Source organism: Anolis sagrei, chromosome 4, assembly GCF_037176765.1.
Source record: "Anolis sagrei isolate rAnoSag1 chromosome 4, rAnoSag1.mat, whole genome shotgun sequence".
Taxonomy (NCBI): domain Eukaryota; kingdom Metazoa; phylum Chordata; class Lepidosauria; order Squamata; family Dactyloidae; genus Anolis; species Anolis sagrei.
In genome coordinates, this window is record NC_090024.1 from 179,594,915 (window position 1) to 179,615,713 (window position 20,799).

At 42.0% G+C, this 20,799-nt stretch overlaps 1 protein-coding gene across 2 annotated transcripts in view; it reads left to right on the forward strand.

Annotated features, from left to right (window-relative positions):
* The window catches only part of BTBD19 (BTB domain containing 19), a 74,300-nt gene extending 55,561 nt beyond the window's left edge, over window positions 1-18,739 (forward strand). The window contains exons 5-8 of one of the 2 annotated variants that reach the window (XM_060773410.2): window positions 8,499-8,567; window positions 9,271-9,402; window positions 10,712-10,837; window positions 14,544-14,632. In XM_060773410.2, the coding sequence (XP_060629393.2) occupies window positions 8,499-8,567; window positions 9,271-9,402; window positions 10,712-10,837; window positions 14,544-14,552 (336 nt within the window). In that variant the 3' untranslated portion in view covers window positions 14,553-14,632. Of the gene's footprint in view, window positions 1-8,498; window positions 8,568-9,270; window positions 9,403-10,711; window positions 10,838-14,539 lie in introns of both variants that reach the window. The other variant, XM_060773409.2, reaches the window with a different exon arrangement.
* Window positions 18,740-20,799: the final 2,060 nt, after the last annotated feature.

The following is a 20,799-nucleotide window of genomic DNA, read 5'->3' on the forward strand; positions in this document are numbered from 1 at the left end:
TGTGCTGTGCAGCTGCAGTTACATTGAAGACGAAGGAGACAACTGTGCTGTCTGGAGAGGGCTGGGGGCAGTGCTAGGGGGGATCCATTACACAATAGGTCTGGTATAATTGTCTGAAAGGAGTTTTGTGATCAAGCAGTATGAAGACATTCTTAACTATAGCCCTTCTTGTTTATATGGTAGACTCTCAGTTAACCGGAAGTTAAGCAACGGGAACTCTCAGGTACAAAAAAAATATACGTGACATTAATTTATTTTTTCTGTATTGTTTTTAATTACTGTATTTCAATATAAATACCAGTATTTATATGGTATGGTATAGTATGGGATACAGAATTAGTTAGGCCTGTTTTTCATGGTAATTCTCAAACAACAAAAAACTGCATATCTCTGGCATCTACCAATCCCCATGGGTGCTAGTTAACAGGGAGTCCACTATTTTAGTTTTCCTTGAAGACCGTATATTTTTTTATTCTAAAATGAACTAATAAAAGACACATTTTAGTGAAATATGTGCATAGTGATGCCTTTCTAGGTTCTGTAGCTAGAATAGTTGATGGAATCAGCTTGTATTGCTTTGGTACACACTTACTGGAGTCATCTGGTCTACAGACGGCTGTGGGACAGTCTGCTCCCTCTATAGTAGTGAATCTGAACCTGTGGGTGTTTTGGCTTACAACAATTCAATTCCCCTATATACACATAATAAAACACAATAATTACATATATACATCAATTCAATTTAAAACTGTTTAAAACATTACAGCCTAGTGGCCTAATCTAAGCCGAATTCTGTGACCAAAGACTCTATCAGAAGCTTGCCCATAGTCCCTTTTCATAGCAAAATGTCACCATTACCATTGTCATTGTCAGCTTGTTACCCAAAGGCTTGGTCCCACAACCATGTTTTAACTTCTTTCTGAAGGAAAGGAGGGGTGTGGATAAGCTAATTTCACTGGGGAGTTATTCCACAGGTGGGGGGCCACCACTGAGAAGGCCCTGTCCCTGCCAAGCGGTTTGCAATAGAGGTGGAGCCAAGAGCAGGGCCTCCCCAGATCTTAAACTCCGAGGTGGGACATAGAGGGAGATATGTTCAGGCAGGTACGCTGGGCATTGGATGAGTGGAACATTGGATGAGTGGAGGCTGGATAAGCGAGACTCTACTGTAACATTGATTGTAGGTCGTATAGTTATATGTTGTTGATACTGGCCTTTGTAACTGTCTTTTTATGTGTACTGTACACCGCCATGAGTCGCCCGTAAGGGCTGAGAATGGCGGTTAATAAGTGCATCAAATAAATAAATAAAAATAAATAAATAGGATGATCAACTAACCACAATAATTTGTCCTCAGAATCACTAGCTTGTGCTACAATCCACAAAAAACATAACCTGTCTTTATTAAGTACAGTACATACTCTGTCTGCTTCTCATTTTTCTGATCAACCAATGGAAATATACAGGAAACTGCTGTATATGTATATGTATCTGTGTGTGTGTGTGTGTGTGTGTGTGTCTGTGTGTATAATGTGTGTAATGTAGCTCTTGACTTCATTTCACAGAAAGAGCTATAGTTCAAATCTTGCCCGTTGCCATTTTTGTTGCATGCTTTTCCCTGACAAACTCGCAGCCAAATTCCAAAGCTCCCCTGGCAGCTGTTCAAGAGCATAATGAAAATGTATGTATTTATTTCTTCTCATATGGCTCACAATTATGGGGAGAAAATATGAGTGTGTATCTGGCGGGTAAGAGTAGCAGTCACATCAAAGGACACTGTGTCCAGATGTATCATCTGTAGATGCAGTTTTCTCAAGGGCATTTGTGAAATGGTGGAGCTAAAGTAGGCAAAACACCTGTTGTTATTGTTGCTGTTAAATGAACTTCCTACCCATTTCTTTGTAGCCTAAAGGCTGATACTGTCACAGTGCTCATTAGAGGCAGGAAGGGCAGTTCTGGAAAAACTTCAGGCAGCCATTCTCATTCTACCTAAAGGATGATTAGTGATGAGTGCTCCCATAGTGCTGTCACTGTGATAATGGTCGGAAGTTAGTATTCACGTGGCTTCTATGTGGCACTGATATTCCCCATAACCAAGACAAATATTGTTAGGCTACACTGCTTTTCCCCTTGCTATTGAGGTGAAATTAACACTGCTCCTTGGCAGCCACAAACTATAGCCTTGAGGAATGGATATCATGGTACTGAGCAAGGTGAAGTGGGGTGTTGTGTGGTTTCCGAGCTGCATGGCTGAGTTCTCGCAGCATTTTCTTCTGACGACTTGCCTGCATCTGTGGCCGGCATTTTAGGGGTGAAGTGTTTTGCTATCTTATTTCTCCCTTTGTGTTACTATTATTTTTATTTTCTTTATGCCCTTTTTCTTTTAAAAGATTCAAGTGCAGTATGCATTTAAAGTCAATATAGCATGTGAATTAATACAGTCCCTTCCACATTAACTCTACATGTGACATTCCTTTGTACATAGGACTTAATAGGTCATTTCTAGCTAAACTAAAAAGAGAGACTCGGATTGGACATTTCATAGATGTTTATAATGATGAGTTTTCATCAACTGCTTTTGCTTTTAAAGTAATTAAAAATGCACCACTACCATTTTCTTTCTCTAGGAGCCCCTGGTGGTGCAATGGGTTAAATCCTTGTGCCAGCAGGACTGCTGACCGAAAGATCGGTGGTTCAAATCTGGGGAGTGAGGTGAGCTCCCATCTGTCAGCTCCAGCTTCTCATGCGGGGACATGAGAATAGTCTCCCACAGGATGGTAAAACATTCAGGTATCCCCTGGGCAACATCTTTGCAGAGGGCCAATTCTCTCACGCCAGAAGTGACTTGCAGTTTCTCAAGTCACTCCTGACACACACACACATTTTCTTTCTCTGCATTTTTGCACATCAGTAGTAGTTTAGGTTCAACAGTTGTTACATTACAATGCAGTTATATTCTTTTGGGTGGACAGAAGGGACCTCAGGATCTCTTGTTTGCTTCTGGATGATTTGCCACCAGAAGTTTTTGATTTCTGTTTACCTGACAGTCGCAACCATTTCAATGCTTCTCAACTTACAAACTGGGTTGGTGAAACAGCATGCTGATAAGGGGGGCTAGGAATGGATTTTTGTGCCTGAAAGCACTTGTGAACTCGGTTCTGATACTAATTTCAGATTCCTGGGCATGATAAGATCAGGATCAGGACCATCTCTTTCCTTGATTCTTTATGTCCCTCTGCTTCAGTCACCTTAGTACCTTTGTACCTTAGTGTTGGTATGTGAATTCCAGAACTGATTTTGCAAGTGTTAGGTCTCCTCATCCTTGACGTAAATAGTGTTTGCTATGAAACTTCTTCCACGCATGGGTTCAGATTTACTTTTTTACTGGTTTCTACTCTCAAGCATAAGAAGAGCACTTCTGGGACGGGGAGTGAAAGTAATTATACAAACAGAGCTGTGGGTTTATAGATTCACCTCTCTCTTCCTGTTTTTCTTGAAACAAAACAAGACAGAGGGGAAAGCCACTTTGTTCACTGATGATGAATGCAGAGGCCAAGGCCAACCAAATTTTCCAGAGTGCCATTATGATCTGAGGTAACCCCCCCCCCCCCCACACAAATATATTTCTCTCAGCGTAACCTTCTCCCACACATTTGAAAATGGAATCTCCTTTATATTCTCCCCTCTTCCCATCTTCATTTGCAAATCAAGAAACCACAAATTTTGGTAACACTTTAACACTGGTTGATTAGATCTGTGAATTTGTGAAAATAATTTAGTCTCGTTTTATTGACCAAGGATGACCTCAAGATACCTTGTGGTTATGTGTCTTCAAGTTTTTTTCCACTTATGGTGAGCCTAAGGTGAACCTATCAGATGATTTTATTAATTTGTTCAGAAGGGGGTTACCACTGCCATTGAGATTGAGAGAGTGCTACTTGACCAAGGTCACCCAGTTGGTTTCCATGTTGGAATTCAATCTCTCAACTCCCAAAGTCCTAGTCTAACACTCAAACTATTACACCATATATTGTTGAAGTATTTCATGGTCAGAATCACTGGGTTGTTGTGAGTTTTGTGGGCTATATGGCCGTGTTCCAGAAGCATTTTCTCCTGACATTTTGCCTTCATCTATGGCAGGCATCCTTGGAGGTTGTGAGGGTGCCTGCCTCACAACCTCTGAGGATGCCTGCCATAGATGGTGAAACATCAGGATAATGCTTCTGGAACATGTACACACAGCCCAGAAAACTGACAACAACCTATTACACCATACCTTAGAATTATAAAAACATGCATACTGATAAGGAGCAGAGTCTATGAAACCAGTTAAATCACAATAAAACAATCACAAAAACCTATGTTCTTGCTAGACGGGTGGAACAAAATCACTGAAACATGTATGAGATGGTGTTCCACAGTAGAGATGGTGTGACCAAATTGGGCACAAGCCATGTATCAATGAAATCTCCTGTGAGGGTAGAAGAATATGGAAGAAGTGCTCAGTGGATGAACAAGGTAAGTTTGTGGAAGAGTCCTTCAAATATCCAGGTCTCAGGACTTTTAGGAACAATTCTATTCTTGCTCAGTGTTGGAACTATTTGTGTCAGAACCTCTGTGTTTGAAAAGGGGATCATAAAGAAGAGATTAAAGCCAGGATGTTATATTTCAAGTCTGTAGCTGGCCACTGAAGGTCATCTCTGTGCATCAGAGAATAAGGCTTGAGAAAACATAGATTTAAAAAGTATTTAAAAGCTAAGCCTTCTGACACAATGCAGACATTTAGCAGTAGATTAACTTGTGACCAAGTGCTCCTTATGCATTACCTCATCCAGAAACACTTCTTCCTTCTTAATGACCTCGATAGGGGACTTTCAAGTCTCTTGTTTTGTTAATATTTATGCCTTTAAGGCATATGGTTTTAGCCTCAAAACTTTCAATGAAAGTGTAACATATTTAGAAATTACTCCACTAACTTGTAGTTTTAGATACCTAGTCATGTAGAAACTTTCAAGATTTGGAAATTCCCACTCATCCAGGAAAAGCTTTTTAAAAGTTCATGGGGAAAAAGAATGCAGTAACACATTTGAGGATGGCATTACTAGCAGTTGAGGCACTACTGTGATTGGGATGCCAGTGCTTTGATTTCCATGTGCCTCCATTTTTTTGAAGGAAGAGTGTGTTGAAGATGACAAGTTTGTGTTCCACACATTTGGTTAGAAGTAAGATGCCATTTGAGTTTCTGTTTCCAAACCCATCTTTAACCTATTGTCCCTTGCCATAGATTGAATTCTCATCCAACTATTGTGTTAAAATTGCCCAGGAGGATAATTTTGTTCCTCTCAGGTATCTCAGATATGGTGATTTCCAGCTGACAGTAGAATTTTTCCATGATGTCTTTGTCACATCTAAAGTTGGTGCATAGCCATTTACAATAGTTGCCTGCTGGTTTTTGACAAGATTAATTCGGAGGGATGAGAGTCATTCGGTTATGCCGATGGGTGCTTCAAACAGATGCTTCACCAGGTCATTTTGGATAACAAAGCTGCTCCATGTATTTAAGGTTCTTGTTCAGCCAGTCCCTTCCAAAAAGAAGACATAGCCTCCTTTTCCTTCCTTCAGCTGCCCAATCCCCTCTCCCACCTTTCAGGAATAACCTGAGGTCTTCCATCACCCAAGATGGAAGCTGAAATGCCCAACTTACCTTGCACCACCAGCAGTAATATAAATTGTGCCCCACTTGCTGGATGCAGCATTAGTAATGCATCTGTTGTGCCAATTTTAGCATATGTGCTGCCAAATTACATGCAACTGTAGATCCCCCACAGCCACCCAAAAGGGAGGAAGATGAGAGTGTGTTCCCTACCCAACTATAAGCTCCATTTTCAATGGAGAAAAGGATTCAGTAGCTCTTTGCCTATCGCCTTCTTGTTTACCAAAAAAGAGCACCCAACAGAAGAATGCCATAGGAGTTCGAAGTTACGTCAGCTGCTGCTCCTGTCAGTGACTGGTTCTTTTGTGTAGAGCTGATTACTTATTGAATGCCCTGGCTCAGGAGGTACACGGATGATTTTATAAATCATTTGAGTTGCGACACAAGCAGTTTTCAAGAAGCCACAGCCTCTATGCAGCAAAGCTGGTCACTGGCAACAGCAGGAATTGCAGCTGTTATAACATCTACTTTGTTCTTTGGGAGGCTGTGTGTGTATATGTTCCAAGCCAGGGCAGTCCCTGCAATAGAGAGCTGCATGAAGACATGGGAACACTCCAAAGCAGAAAGGACCCTACCTGGAAAGGAAAGGAAAACCTTGCAGCCTGAACCCACCTCCTCACAGGAGCTCATGTGAGATCCCTGCATTCCTCAGTCTTATTTCCAGAAGAAACCTGCATTCTCACTGTCAGAAAGATGGCTGTGGTTAGTTGTTTGTTTCAGCTCAACAGATCTGCTTAGGGCTCCATCATGCCTTTCATGATTCCTGAGGTCATAGCACAGGTACTCAGGGCCCTTCCACACAGCCTTACATCCCAGAATATCAAGGCAGAAAATCCCACAATATCTGCTTTGAACTGGGTTATCTGAGTCCACACTACGATATATTCCATTTCAGTGCAGATATTGTGGGATTTTCTGCCTTGATATTCTGGGTTATATGGCTGTGTGGAAGGGCCCTAAATATCTCCTATCCCATTCTTATTGTTGCAGGTTGGCAGATGCAGTTACCTAGGCTTACCAAGCTAGGATAAAGAAAGTACCTGTCATGGGGCAGGTTGAACAATCTCCCCTTATTCATACTTCTTTAAGCTGAATTATACCCACATGGTTCACAGAGGGGATATCACTGACTGGATTCTCTAGTCTTAGAGCCCTTTAGCATGTATTGACTTAGCACCCTTCCATCTTACTCAAGCCATTCTTGAATAAGCAACTCCTGTCATATGTACAGCTGTTCCTTTAAGAGACACACAATTCACTGAGATAGTATATACTCATTTCGCTTAAGTTCTGACTCCCACAGTCAGGAGATAATGCTTCTGGAACATGGCCATACCATCCAGAAAACACATAACAACCTTAGTTCTGACTCCCACAGTGGGAGTCAGAACTGGAAGCCATACTTTTTGCTGTATCTTCTCCTTCTCTCTTACTCAAGTTCTACTAGTTGCACAAAAACAATGACGTTACTGTGTTTGTATCTCTAACATTTGCTGTTTACTGTGGTCATTGGGTACCGTTAGTGGAATAATTATTTTAAGCTGCGTGTTTGGCCATATGGTAGGGCTGGTTTGTCTTAAAAGCGACTCGTAGGTTAATGTGGTTTTGCTGCAGTTAGATTATTTTCACACTTATACATCAACAGAAATTGTTTATCTCATGCTGGCTGCACAGTTATCTCCTCTGAGCTCCCAATTGTAACCTGTATCCGTTAAAGCTAGGATGTTAGAGTCTGGTAATATAGTTGGTGGTTCTGTTCCCTTGGGAAGCAATGCATAGTAACTCTATCCTCTTCGGGGGTGGGTGAGTATAAGACAGTGCCAAAAAATACAGAGACATAACTTAGTTAAAGCCCTTTTTTAAAAGTTTTTTTTTCATGCAGTGCCAAGATTGTTTTCACAACCCTTACAGCTTCAGACTCTCTGGGACAACCATTTCTTGGCCAAAAAAGGGTGAATTGCATCTCCTAGACTTCCTTGATCTAGAGCAGTGGTTCTCAACCTGTGGGTCCCCAGGTGTTTTGGCCTACAACTCCCAGAAATCCCAGCCAGTTTACCAGCTGTTAGGATTTCTGGGAGTTGAAGGCCAAAAACATCTGGGGACCCCAGGTTGAGAACTACTGATCTAGAGAGCTCCATGAAGCAGTAGAAACTATCCAGAGCAGAAATGACCCAGTCTGGAAAGAAAAAGAAATAGGTTGCAGGGTCCCCTGGCACATTAAAGATTGAATTTTTTAAAAACTAGAAATGTACTGTTGAAGACTTTTCATGGCTGGAATCAGTGGGTTGTTGTGTGTGTTCTGGGCTGTATGGCTATGTTCCAGAAGCATTCTCTCCTGACATTTCACCTGCATCTATGGCAGGCATCCTCAGAGGTTGTAAGGTCTTCTGAGGATGCCTGCCATAGATGCAGGTGAAACGTCAGGAGAGAATGCTTCTGGAGCATGACCATACAGCCCAGAAAACACACAACAACCCAAACTAGAAATAGTCAAAAACTCCTTCCTTCCTTCCTTCCTTCCTTCCTTCCTTCCTTCCTTCCTTCCTTCCTTCCTTCCCTCTTTCCTTCCCTCCTTCTTTCCGAATCTCTGTACTTCCCCCGAAGCATTCTCTGTGTAGAACATTTCTCCTCCAGGTGATCTTGGCAGCGTTATCCACTCCTGCCTTACTTCATTTAGATCTAGGCCATAGCAGTTTGATCCCAGCTTTGTTGATGCCCACCCAATCACTCAATTTTCTCTGCATTCACAATCTTTTATAATTTTTTTGTTCTGCTCTCTTTGTGACAGGCAGCAGTTGCATATGAGCTAATAGACTTGCAGAAATATTGCCTGACTTTCATCGAAAATTGTACTCAGGTAAGCCTGGGGACTGGTAAAGGGGTTCTCTGAAGCGTAAAGAATGTCAAGGCAACCAGTCACAGAGAAGAGCAGACTTCATGCTAAACTTGTACAGACCTTCTTGTGTTTCACGTCGTGTATTTGCTATAGTTATGCCACATATTCTTCTTTCATGGAACCTGTGATAGCATATACAGGATTTCCAGGCAGCCTCTCCCCCAGTATTGAACAGACCAACTTAATTGCAGCCTATATCTACATCTACATCTATATCTATATATCTATATCTATATAAAAGTTGCTTTCAGATTATGTTCTGGTACAATATTGGCAGAAAGCTAGTTTTATTGTACAGGGTACAGGATACCACTAATCAAGGGTGCTACAGGTAGGGCAAAATGAGGGTATTGACACTTTCAATGAAACTTTCCTTTAGTCTCCACCCTCCATACTTCTATGTCTTACCTGAATAAGTTTCCAGTCCCACAGTGCAATAGGAAACTAGGAGAGAGAGGTCCCGTAATCGTTTTGGTGTAGGAGCGGGTGGCAATGCAGCTTGCCAGCCAATTGAATGAACTGCCTCAATCCTAAGCTCCATATGAACATCTGTGCATAGGAGCTCCCAGCTGTTGTCCTTTCCCTTCTCATAGCCACTAGCCTTTAATGTCATAAGGGTGACGTCCATCCTATAGGTAATCACATTTTTTTCATATGTATCTAGGAAGTGGTTCAAACACGTGGCTTCCTTGAGCTGTCAGAACCAGCAATGCAAATTATCCTACGGAGCAACTGCTTGGCTATTGATGAGGTGAAACTGATCCATGCTGTTCGTGAATGGGCTCATGTTGGATCTGTAAGTGCTCTTTAACTGGGGGTGGGAAGTATTTATTTATTGTATCAGAAGTGAACCGAGGGTACAGTTGTAATATATTTCAAAAACACAAAGTTTTTAAAAAACTTGGTATTATATTAAATGTCCTTTGACCAGTAGCTGGCCACTTGGAGTGCCTCTGGTGTTGCTATAAGAAGGTCCTCCATTGTGCTCAGACTGCATTGTAATAAGTGGTCTGTGGTTTGCTCTTCTCCACAGTCGCATGTTGTGCACTCCACTTTGTGGCCCCATTTCTCAAGGTTGGTTCTGCATCTTGTGGTGCCAGAGCACATTCTGTTCAGTACCTTCCAAGTTGCCCAGTCTTCTGTGTGCCCAGGAGGGATTATCTCATTTGGTATCAGCCATGGCTTGAGGTTTCGGGTTTTAGCCTGCCACTTTTGGACTCTCCGTTGCTGAGGTGTTTCTGCAAGTATCTCTGTAGATCTTAGAAAACTATTTCTTGATTTAAGGCATTGGTGTGCTGGCTGATATCCAAACAGGGGATGGGCCGGAGATGTCACTGCCTTGGTCCTTTCATTACTGGCTGCTACTTCCCGACGGATGTCAGGTGGTACAATACCGGCTAAACAGTATAATATCTCCAGTAGTGTAGGGCATAGACATCCTGTGATAATGTGGGGTGTCTCATTAAGAGCCACATCCATTGTTTTAGTTTGGTGAGATGTGTTCCACACTGGACATGTGTACTCAGCAGCAGAGTAGCAAAGTGCAAGGACCTGTACCTGGTTGCGATCCTCAGGTTGTGCCAGTCAACTTTCTTATGATATTGTTTCTAGCACCTACTTTTTGCTTGATATTCAAGCAGTGCTTCTTGTAAGTCAGAGCATGGTCCAGTGTAACTCTCAGGTATTTGTGTTTTATATGTATTTGGAATCAGCTGGTTTTTCCTGTAACAGGCAACAAGAGCACCTAAAGCTTCAAAGAGCTTCTGCTCCTTGCTTGGGTGGTGATGGCACGATCATCAGCATAGATGAAACTCTCTGTCCCTTCTGGCAGTGGCTGATTATTTGTGTAAATGTTCAGCATTGATGGAGAGAGCATGCGTCCCTGAGGCAGGCTGTTCTTCTGTTTTCGCCATATGCTTCTCTGCCCTGGGGGTGGGAGGTGAAAAAAGGAAAGTGTCATGGGTTTGAGAATTCTGCCTCTGATTTTCTCTTGTCAGGTTCATACTGTAATTTTTAAAAAGTTATTTTAAGTAATAAAAGGGGACAACTCATCCTCATGTCACGGAATGAGGATCCTGTGCTGACCTCTGACTTCCCTTCTGCAGGCAGTGCTGGGCAAATCTGTGCGTGAAATGGCAGAGACAGTGGTGCCAGGCCTGTGTCTAGCCCTGCTGTCCCCAAGTGAGCTGACCACATTGGAGGAGGAGAACAGAAGGGACCAGCTCATACCGGTGAGAGATGAGATAGATGGAAGGTTACCAGCTTGACCAATGACTACAGAAAGTTTGCCTGTGCTTGTGACTTTGTGTATTCCCATACAGCTTGCATAGTTTGCAGAGATTGTATGTTCCCAGGAGCTCCACAAAGGACATTCCTTACTTCACAATCGTATTTCCCTCTGAACTGGAGCCAGAGCCAACACGAGGCTCTTTCAAAGGGCAGGAGCTACTCTGCTTTCATCATACTTTGGCAGAGAGATATAGCCTTTTACTCCCCTTAATGCCTTTAAAAGGAAGCAAGACTGTGCCTGAAAGCCTTAACAGACAAATTTATTGCATTGGTAACAAAAGGCATAACAAGAAGGACTAAGTTCACGGGGTTAGGAAGGAATATATGTTCTGGAATGTTTGTCTACTTGTCACGAGAATAGTAACGTTGTAAACTATAGTCATCACCATACAACCCTGAGCCAAGAGGCATTGAGGTGGTCCTGACCTGAAAAATACAGGGTGAACAGAGTCTTCTGGGCAGAAAATCATAGCAGCAACACATTTCCGCTTGTTTCAGGCATTCCTTGCTTTGAAACTTACCAGAGTAGCGAACCATCATAGGATGGACCAGAACAATCCAGCAGTTTAATTTCACCCCTTGCTCATCTGAAATAAAACTCCTATATTTCTCTCACTCTAATGTCCATATTTTAACAAAACTGGAGGAAAGCTCCCATTTCAAATTCAACTTTTATGTGTCTCGAATGTACTTGCTCTACTTAAGGCTGGGATGGGAATCATGTGGCTCTTTGCAAGGTCATTTTGCTTTCTGTAGGACCTCTCTCCTGTTTTGCCAGACACTTGAATTGCAGCGACGGCAGTGGTGTGTGTGTGTAGGGGGGGAGGGGAAATCCAGGTGATCCCATATGAATCAAGTTGGCATCAGACTCACAGTGGTTGTCTGCTTTTGTGTTGAAGCAAACTATAGACACACCATGAAAAGTCAAAACCCCCTTATTGCTAGGTGATAACTTTGTGTTCTTTGGTATTTCTTTTTCATTATGAGGTGGGTGTTGTGTTGGTGCGCCCCCTCGTGGCTCATGGGACAAGGAAGCGGGGCTGTGAAGATTTTGCTATTGTGCATTCTACCTGACAACCCTGCTTTGAAATAAATGGACAAGGAGTGTGTTCCTTTGAATTCACGTCATCCTGTATTAAGAAAACCTCAATGCCTGACAGAATTTTGAAGCGTACTAGTTCTACCCCGAGGTTGAACAGGATTCAAAGAAAAGCAAGCCAAATGTACTACATAGGTTGAATGAAAAGTAATGCCTCTACCTTTGTTACTCGGGTTTGGATGGGAATATTTTAATAAATCAAATGCAGAAATAATCCTTAGAATGTGTTCTTTAACTACCACTGCTCACTTTTCCACATAATCACTAGATAAGTGGATACATTTCTGCCAATGATTAACAAGTTTTCTAAAGCCGTCACAGAAGAAGTCAACACTCTGTTTCAGCAACCAGTATCTCACAGTTCTCTCAGCATCTTCATCAGAAGCATAATGATGTCCCCGCAGATCTTCTTTCATTATCAGGAACAGATGGAAGTCAGATGGTGCTAAATCTGGACTGTATGGAGGATGTCGTATGGTGGTGAGATCCAGTCTCTGAAGTTTCAAGTCTATGCGCTTTCATTTCAAGCATCAGCATCCTGGATACCCATCGTGCACAGATCTTCTGATAGCCAAGTAAAGCAATAATGTGACTCACACATTCTTGCGAAATGCCGATTATGCTTGAAATTTCTCTCTGAGTGATACGACGATCGTCCTGAATCAATCTGTCAACCTTTTGCTTGTGAAACTTGGTGGTTGCTGTCGCAGGAAGTCCAACTCTTTGTTTGTCACGCAAGTCAGATGTTCCCACCTCAATATCTTTAAACTTTACTGCCCAACGACGCACAGTACTCACATCAACACAATCACCATAAACAGCTTGCATTCTCTGATGAATCTGCTTTGGGGTGACACCTTCTGCTGTCAAGAATTTAATGACTGCACGTTGCTTAAGTCGCATTGAGCAACCGTCTGCGCAGGGTTCCATACTTCGCACTTTAACAACACAACCATTCAATGCTAATTGAATGAAACTGTAGAGGAGAGTCTACTGAACAAGCCAGTACCTGCCGTATATCAGTATTGCCATCTGTTGAGGAGTTACGAAGGTGGAAACATTACTTTTTATTTAAACCTCGTATGATAATGAAAATAAAATGTAAGAATGGAAGATGGATCAAGGAGCACATTCAGGGTGTCATTGTGGGAAATACATAGCTTATGGTTTACTGACAGTATCCCCAGCCTTGACACCCTGGGTGTCAAAAAAATTGTCACCAAAAGGTGTTTTCCAAGAGAGGAATTTTAGAGAACATTCATATATGAGTTCACAGGGTTTCCCCAGGAAAGCTGGGAAAACTTAGATGAGGTCCCAGTTTGAGAATCTACATGTCGCTGATCGACTGAGTAAGGCTGCCCCTTAGAGGAAGAGAGGGACAGGGCTCCTTGCTGCCTTCTCATCCTTTCATCTTCTACTCAAAGTAATAATCCAAACAAAGAATGTCCTTTGTGAAATACATTTCTGTTTACATCTCTATCCTTAGGGGTATGATTGTGCAGTTTTATTCAAAGTTATCTATTTAATGAGGTTCTCCCAACTAATTTAATAAGGTATTATAAATGCCATTTTATGGAATGTTCTATCCCAGTATTTTTTTTTCTAAAAAACCAATAACCTCTGCACAATAAATTAAATTAAAATATGAAGGGGAATGCAAAGGATCCAATGAGATCTAGGAATGCTCTGTGGCCATATCATGCTAACTAACAAATGGCAAATCTCTTTCAGCAGGCATATCCAGTCAGTGTTAACTTCTGAATTTGAACTTGCATTTTATTAGTGAATTTTAATGTGCATTTTAATGGTGTGTATTCTATTATAAATATTTTAATAGTCTAATGTTTTACCTCTCTGTTTTAACCCTGTTGTACCTTGTCTTGAGTCATAAGGAGAGACGGGTATTATGATTTTGTTGATTTTCAGTCACGAAGGTGTGGGTGGCCAGCTAAAACACTGTAGTGGAGCAATCCACTTTGCAATGAACAGTAGAGTCTCGCATATCCAACCTTCGCTCATCCAACGTTCTGTATTATCCAACGCAGTCTGCCTCCCACCTGGATCCACAGCTGTTTCATATATTGCGATGTTTTGGTGCTAAATTCGTAAATACAGTAATTACTACATAATGTTACCATGTATTGAACTGACTTTTCTGTCAACTTGTTGCAAGACACGATGTTTTGGTGCTTAATTTGTAAAATCATAATGTAATTCGACGTTTAAAAGGCTTTTCCTTAATCCCTCATTATCCAACATTTTCACTTATCCAACGTTCTGCTGGCCTGTTTATGTTGGATAAACGAGACTCTACTGTACCCTTGCAAGAACAGATTCCACTTATAAATGAAGTGCTGTATGAGCAAGTGTGTTAATTTTGTCATTCAGGGCTTCACTGCATCTGAAAAGAAAGAGGAGGACTGCCATCTATTTCCCCCATTGCTCTACTACCCTGTCGTGTTTGCCTGCATTTGTTTCCTTGCCTGGTTCCATTCCTGCCCACCAGTAATTGGGAAATAATATATTTGTTTCTGCCCCTATCTAGGTAGAAAATTTAGCTGAGGCCTGGAAGACCCTTGCCCTGTGTAAAAGGCGTGGCACACGATCGTCCTTATGCCGGCGTCGCCGTGGCACACTCTCTCGGGAACACCATCACCGCCTTGATCCTCAGCACAAGTGACAGACTTGACATATGAACCAAAAGAAGTACTTCTGTGCCCAAAGCAGCCAACTTGGATATTTGAAGTGGGAACTGTTGTCTGAATGCTTTATGTATGTGTAAATGGGAGCACCCTGGCTGCAGCTGAGCAAGTATCCAAGTGGGAAAAAAGAGCAAAGAAAGATTTCGCAATATGTAAAAGGACAACGTCTTGTGTCTTTCAGCACTAGGCCTCTTCTTTCTAAGCTGGGATTGTATCTCATGCTCTGGACTTTGATCCCATCTCTGTTGTTGTTTCTTCCAACTCATTCCTACAATGCCAGGTGGGTTTTCAATAGTCAAACCCACTTTGGGATACATTTTTTCTCAGTGAGACTTACTTATGTTTTGTACACAGGAGAAGAAATTTTGTGCTGGTTGCATTAATAACCTAGAGTTCAAAAGTTGTTCTGTCGCCGCTGGACCTGAAATGAAGTGCCTTTAAGAGAGGATGTATGGCTTGGATCCAGTGGGAAGCCAGGGGACCCGAAAAGAAGCCTTTAGAGAAATTTCCCTTATTAAACAGTCTTTATGAGGCTTGGGCTTAAATATAACAGTCTTTTACTGATGAACAAACAGGAATTGTAAAGCTTTCTTAACAGTCTCTTGGCTCTTGCAATCTTGTTCACAGGGAACAGGCACTATCTTCAAAAAATTTGTTTAAAGGAAAATTCCCCTTTCTAGCTCCTCCCAGGCTGCTGTGAACTTAAACCTGACCGATTTGAATCCACTACTCCTTGAACTGTGTCTCAGAACTGAGCAGACGAACCAACAGGCCTGTAATCACTTAGCTGCTTTGATGGTTAGAGTTGTTATTCCCTCCGGAATTCCTCAGGGCTGTAAGGCTGTTTCCCCGGAACCTTTGGGAATCTTTAGAGGCTCTCAAGACTATTCTCCCCCAGAAAGTCTCAAGGGACGAAGCCTTTGCACAGGAGGACGTCTGTATACATCCTCTGCATTGACTTTCTTTGCTGAGACTAACTGAGAAATGGCCCCTTCCCTCCAAAAAACCCAGAGAGGGGCAGGACCAGGGATCCTAACTATAATAGACAGGTGGCTTGCCCTATGATTGCAAACTATAACAGGAAGCCACCCTGCTGCAAAATCCCAAGCCTGGGATTGCAAGCCAACATTTAATTCAAAGCAAATAAAATTGGAGCTCCTGGAACAGCTGTTCCAGAACAAAAGTCACCCACCTTGCAGTAATTCCTCACCAAAAGCATTTCATAGAATCATAGAGACCAACTCCTTGGGAAGTCTGACTTGGCCATTCTAATCTACACTCTTGTTACATCCTTTTTAGACTACTGTAACACACTCTATGTGGGGTTGCCTCTGAAGACTGCTCAGAAGCTTCAACTGGTCCAATAAATGGCAGCCAGATTGCTTACTGGAGCAGGCTACAGGGAGCATGCAACCACCCTGCTATGCCAGCTCCACTGGCTGCCAATTTGCTTCCAAGCACAATTCAAAGTGCTGACTTTAGCCTATAAAGCACTAAACGGTTCTGGCCCAGTTTACCTGTCCTAACATATCTCACTCTACGAACCATCTAGGACCTTAAGATCATCCAGGGAGGCCCTGCTCTCCATCCCACCTCCCTCCCAAGCATGATTGGTGGGGATGAGAGACAGGGCCTTCTCAGTGGTGGCTCCTCAGCTGTGGAACTCCCTCCCAAATGATATCAGAGCTTCCCCCTCCCTCTTGGTATTCCGAAGAAAACTTAAGACCTGTTTTTAGGGTCAAGCCTTTGAACAATAAATATAGCATTGGAATGTGATTGACTTATGCAACCAGCAATGGTCTGATCCTGAATCATGATTTTAAACTGGCAATTTTAATATTTTCTAATTTTTGCTATATTTATAATTGCTTTAGTTGTTTAATTGTCAGTTAGTGTTGATTGTTAGTACTATGTCTGGCATCAAGGAGGGTGACTAAAATGATCAAGGGTCTGGAGAACAAGCCCTATGAGGAGCGGCTGAAGGAGCTGGGCATGTTTAGCCTGAAGAAGAGAAGGCTGAGAGGAGATATGATAGCCATGTAGAAATATGTGAGAGGAAGTCACAGGGAGGAGGGAGCAAGCTTGTTTTCTGCTTCCCTGGAGACTAGGACGCGGAACAATGGCTTCAAACTACAAGAAAGGAGATTCCATCTGAACATGAGGAAGAACCTCCTGACTGTGAGAGCCGTTCAGCAGTGGAACTCTCTGCCCCGGAGTGTGGTGGAGGCTCCTTCTTTGGAAGCTTTTAAACCGAGGCTGGATGGCCATCTGTCAGGGGTGATTTGAATGCAATATTCTGTAATCTGCCCCCCCCCCCCCCCGTGGGTGTGTGAGAAGTACGGGGTATAAATGCTTGAAATATTAAATAAATAAATAAATAAATAAATAAACTCCCTGTTCACTCCAGGATCTCCAGCCAGAGCATCCCTAGCAGGTAGTTGTCCAGCCTCTATTCGAAGACCTTCAGAAAAAGAGACCACATCAACTATCTAGACAATTGGTTCCATTGCTAGCTGCTCTTGCTGCCAAAAAGTTCCTTCTAATATTCAGTTTAAATCTGCTCTTCTGTAACTGCAAAGCTTTGACCTAGTTCTGCCCTCTGAGGAAGCAGAGAACAAGCCCACACCCTCCACTTTATAGCTTCCCTTGCAGTATTTGAAGAGTGCAGTCATGTCACCTTTCTGTCATCTCTTTACCAGGTTCAACTGCCCAGCCTCTTCAACCTCTCCTCACATGTTTTGTTTGTCATAGTTCTTCTTGTCCCTGTTGTCTGTCTTCAGAGTTTCTTCATTTTGTCTGTCTGTATCCCTCTTAAAATGAGGCACCCAGAAGTGAACCCAGGTCTGCCTGAGCAACGCGCCGCAGAATATAGTGCTGAACGTGACTTGGCAACTATGCTTCTATTAATGCTGGAAAAGATAGCATCTGCCTTTTTTGCTGGCTCATGTTCAGTTCATGATCAACAATAATCCCAAGGCCCTTTTCACATGTTGTAGCTCTACTGAGCTATGTATCCCCCCATCCTACACATTTGTGGCCTAAATGTAGAATTTTGTATTTGAATTTCATTTTATTAATTTCAACCCAGTTTTCTGGATTCTGTTTCTATCTTCCAGTTTGTTAGGTACCCCTCCAAGTATATTCAACTTGAATATGAGTATACTCATATTCAAGTTCGATGAGGATTCCCTATACCCTTTCATCTAAATCCTTGATATAGATTGATTTTGGAGATACAGCAATGTTAGCAAGACATCTCCTAATAAGGACCAATGCATTTGTCTTTGATGCCCATCCATCAATGGCTATGGGCATTCACAGAAGGTTCCAGGGAAGGGATTATGTATACATTTTGGGGTGATAACAGTTGTGTGCTTTGAAATGTCTGTACTGGACATTAACCTGGAAGTAGAAGAGTATTCAGAGCACATGTGCTGAGCTCAGTGCTTATGACACTCTAAAGAAAAAAGCATGCCATAGAGAATGCTGCATGGAAGAATATAGATTCTAATATACCACTCAGACCATTTTATTTTAGCCTGAGTTTTCATTGATAGAGTGATGTTCATGGCATGGGTATTTAAGCACTTCAGCACAGTTGTAGACGTGGAACAGAACACGATAAAATACAGAATGATGCAATTTGACACACCAGTTTGATATTATTGTATCTCAAGAACTACATTTACACCCACAAAAGTTCAAACTAAAATAAATATTTTTCAAGGGTGCTACTGGATCCCCCACCCTCTATTTTTTTTCTTTTTATACTGAAACAAACAAACAAAAAAATCTGTATGCAGGCTTGTCAAATCACAGGAAACAGACTATATGTGACACTTCTTTTTAGAAAGAAAATGCTAATGAAGGGGAAATTATTTTATAATCGCCTGAGTCCTGGCTGAAAGTGCCTGATCTATTAGCAAGACGCCATATCATATTTTGATTCATTTTAAATGGAAACCTAAAAACAATGACGGTGATAATTTAGTTACGAAATATTCAGCGCAAATAAAGTTAGCACCTGTTAAAGGTGATCAGTATGACTTCTTATGACCTTTAGTGTTTGTCAAATAAAAACTAGTCCTGGAAAATATGGGGAAAACAGCCCAAATAACTTATTTAATGTAAATAAGTTCTTACATCGACCAAGGTAGCTGAATTTTGCTGTATGTACCATAGGTCCTTGTGTATAAGTAAAACCATCTTGACATAAAATCAAGCCAAAAAATCCCTAGGTCAACATATCATAGAATCATTAAGTTGGAAGAGACCTCGTGGGCCATCCAGTCCAACCCCCTGTCAAGAAGCAGGAAAATCGCATTCTATGGGTCAGTGCTAGGTAAATGCTGGAAATAGATTATGACAGTAACAGTTGAGCTCTGTGTGGCAAGAATGTGGCTGAAAGAAAGAGATGGAGAAGAGCAAGAAAATCAATGCACCTTTGATAGGAACCCAGTGCAAAGGCAGTATCAAGAGGCAGAGGCAAGAACTGCTGGGAATTTTAATAGGGTTTTTCTGTACAAAACTCCACACTTAGAATCATAGAGTTAGAAGAGGCCACAAGGGCCATCCAGTCCCCCTGCCATGCAGGGACACTTGATCAAAACACTCCCGACAGATTGCCATCCAGCTATCCTGGCCCTTTTCCTCTCCCAGTGAGCCATGGGGTTCTGTTCCCCCAGGCATTTCCCTCCTTTGCCAGGGTGAAATTCATGGCACAAGAGAAAAGTAGAAAGGTAAGTGAAGTAGTGCATGGGACCAGCTCTTCTTCCTGTATGCCACAAATATCTGTTTGGCTTAGGCAAAGGAAGGAAAGTACCGTGCAAACAGACACATGTTGTGCTTACCTCCCAAATAGCCCCCTGCTTATCTCCTGAGTCAGGTATGGCATGGAGAGTAATCACTCACCTCCTCCACCTCCTGAGGAATGTTTACATGGCAGCCTCAACTTGGGAGGTGGTAGTGGTACAAGCTCAGGAATAATCCCAGTCATGAGTATGAAACCTGAAAAAGTGGAGGGATGACTGTAATATGTAGTTTGCTCTCTATGCAATGTCAGTTTGACATCCTCAGTTTTTTCTCCACAACTGCCTCTCTTTTCTGGCAGATTCAGTCAATATATTGTCTCATAGCTTCAGAGAGTTTTTTAATGCATGTCAAATGTCCAACTGCTCCCAATATTCTTGGAATGATATATATATATATAGAAATGAGATCTACCAGTTTGGAGCCAGGTTGCTGATATATGTAAAAGTGAAAAATTGCTCTATTGAGTTCATTTTTTTCCAGAGGGAGGGAGAATTGGTCATTAGAAGCACTTTTCCAGAAAAGTGCCCATACAACTTCAGAGATTCTAGGAACTATTGATCAAAAAAGTAATCTTTTCAAGCTCTGTTCTTACCACATTGGTTCCAATAAATCCCTCTATACAATGTGTGGATTTGGGTGGATTGGTGTAATGTTTGTCAAGGAATGACTGACCCTGTCAATGTGTAACCAGAAGATATGATGAATGGGACTTGGCTGTATTATATGTACTGACACAGCCTTCCTGGCACTCCTTCTTATGAAGTACCATCAGGCTACGCTAAACTCAGATACAGCTGTTTCTGACTGACACCATTTGTTTGGGCACCTGGTTGCTAGGGAGGCATGAGCTTTGGGGAGTATGCCTTACTGGAATATACTGAGTCACCTGCATTTAGGCATTTTTACTATCTGCATCTCCAATACGGTGAAAAAAAGAGCTTGAGATAGATAAGCCACTCTGATGTGAGCCCTTTGGACAATCATAGATGATTGTATTGGAAATATGCTCTGTGAGGTCAAACAGTTTAAAGCAATAGACTAAGGACCACACCTGAGATATGGAATTTTGGAAGAGCAGATCTGAAGGGAAACACGGTTGCAAAAGCTGATCTAAATGCACACCTGACCTCCAACACACTGCTTCTTAAACTGTAAGTCTTGACCCCAAATGGAGTTATTTATTTATTTACTGTATTTGTATACCGCCTTTCTCAGCCAATTGGCGACTCAAGGCGGCTTACAACAAATCAGTATACATAAAACATAATAGATAAAAAACATTAAACAATAT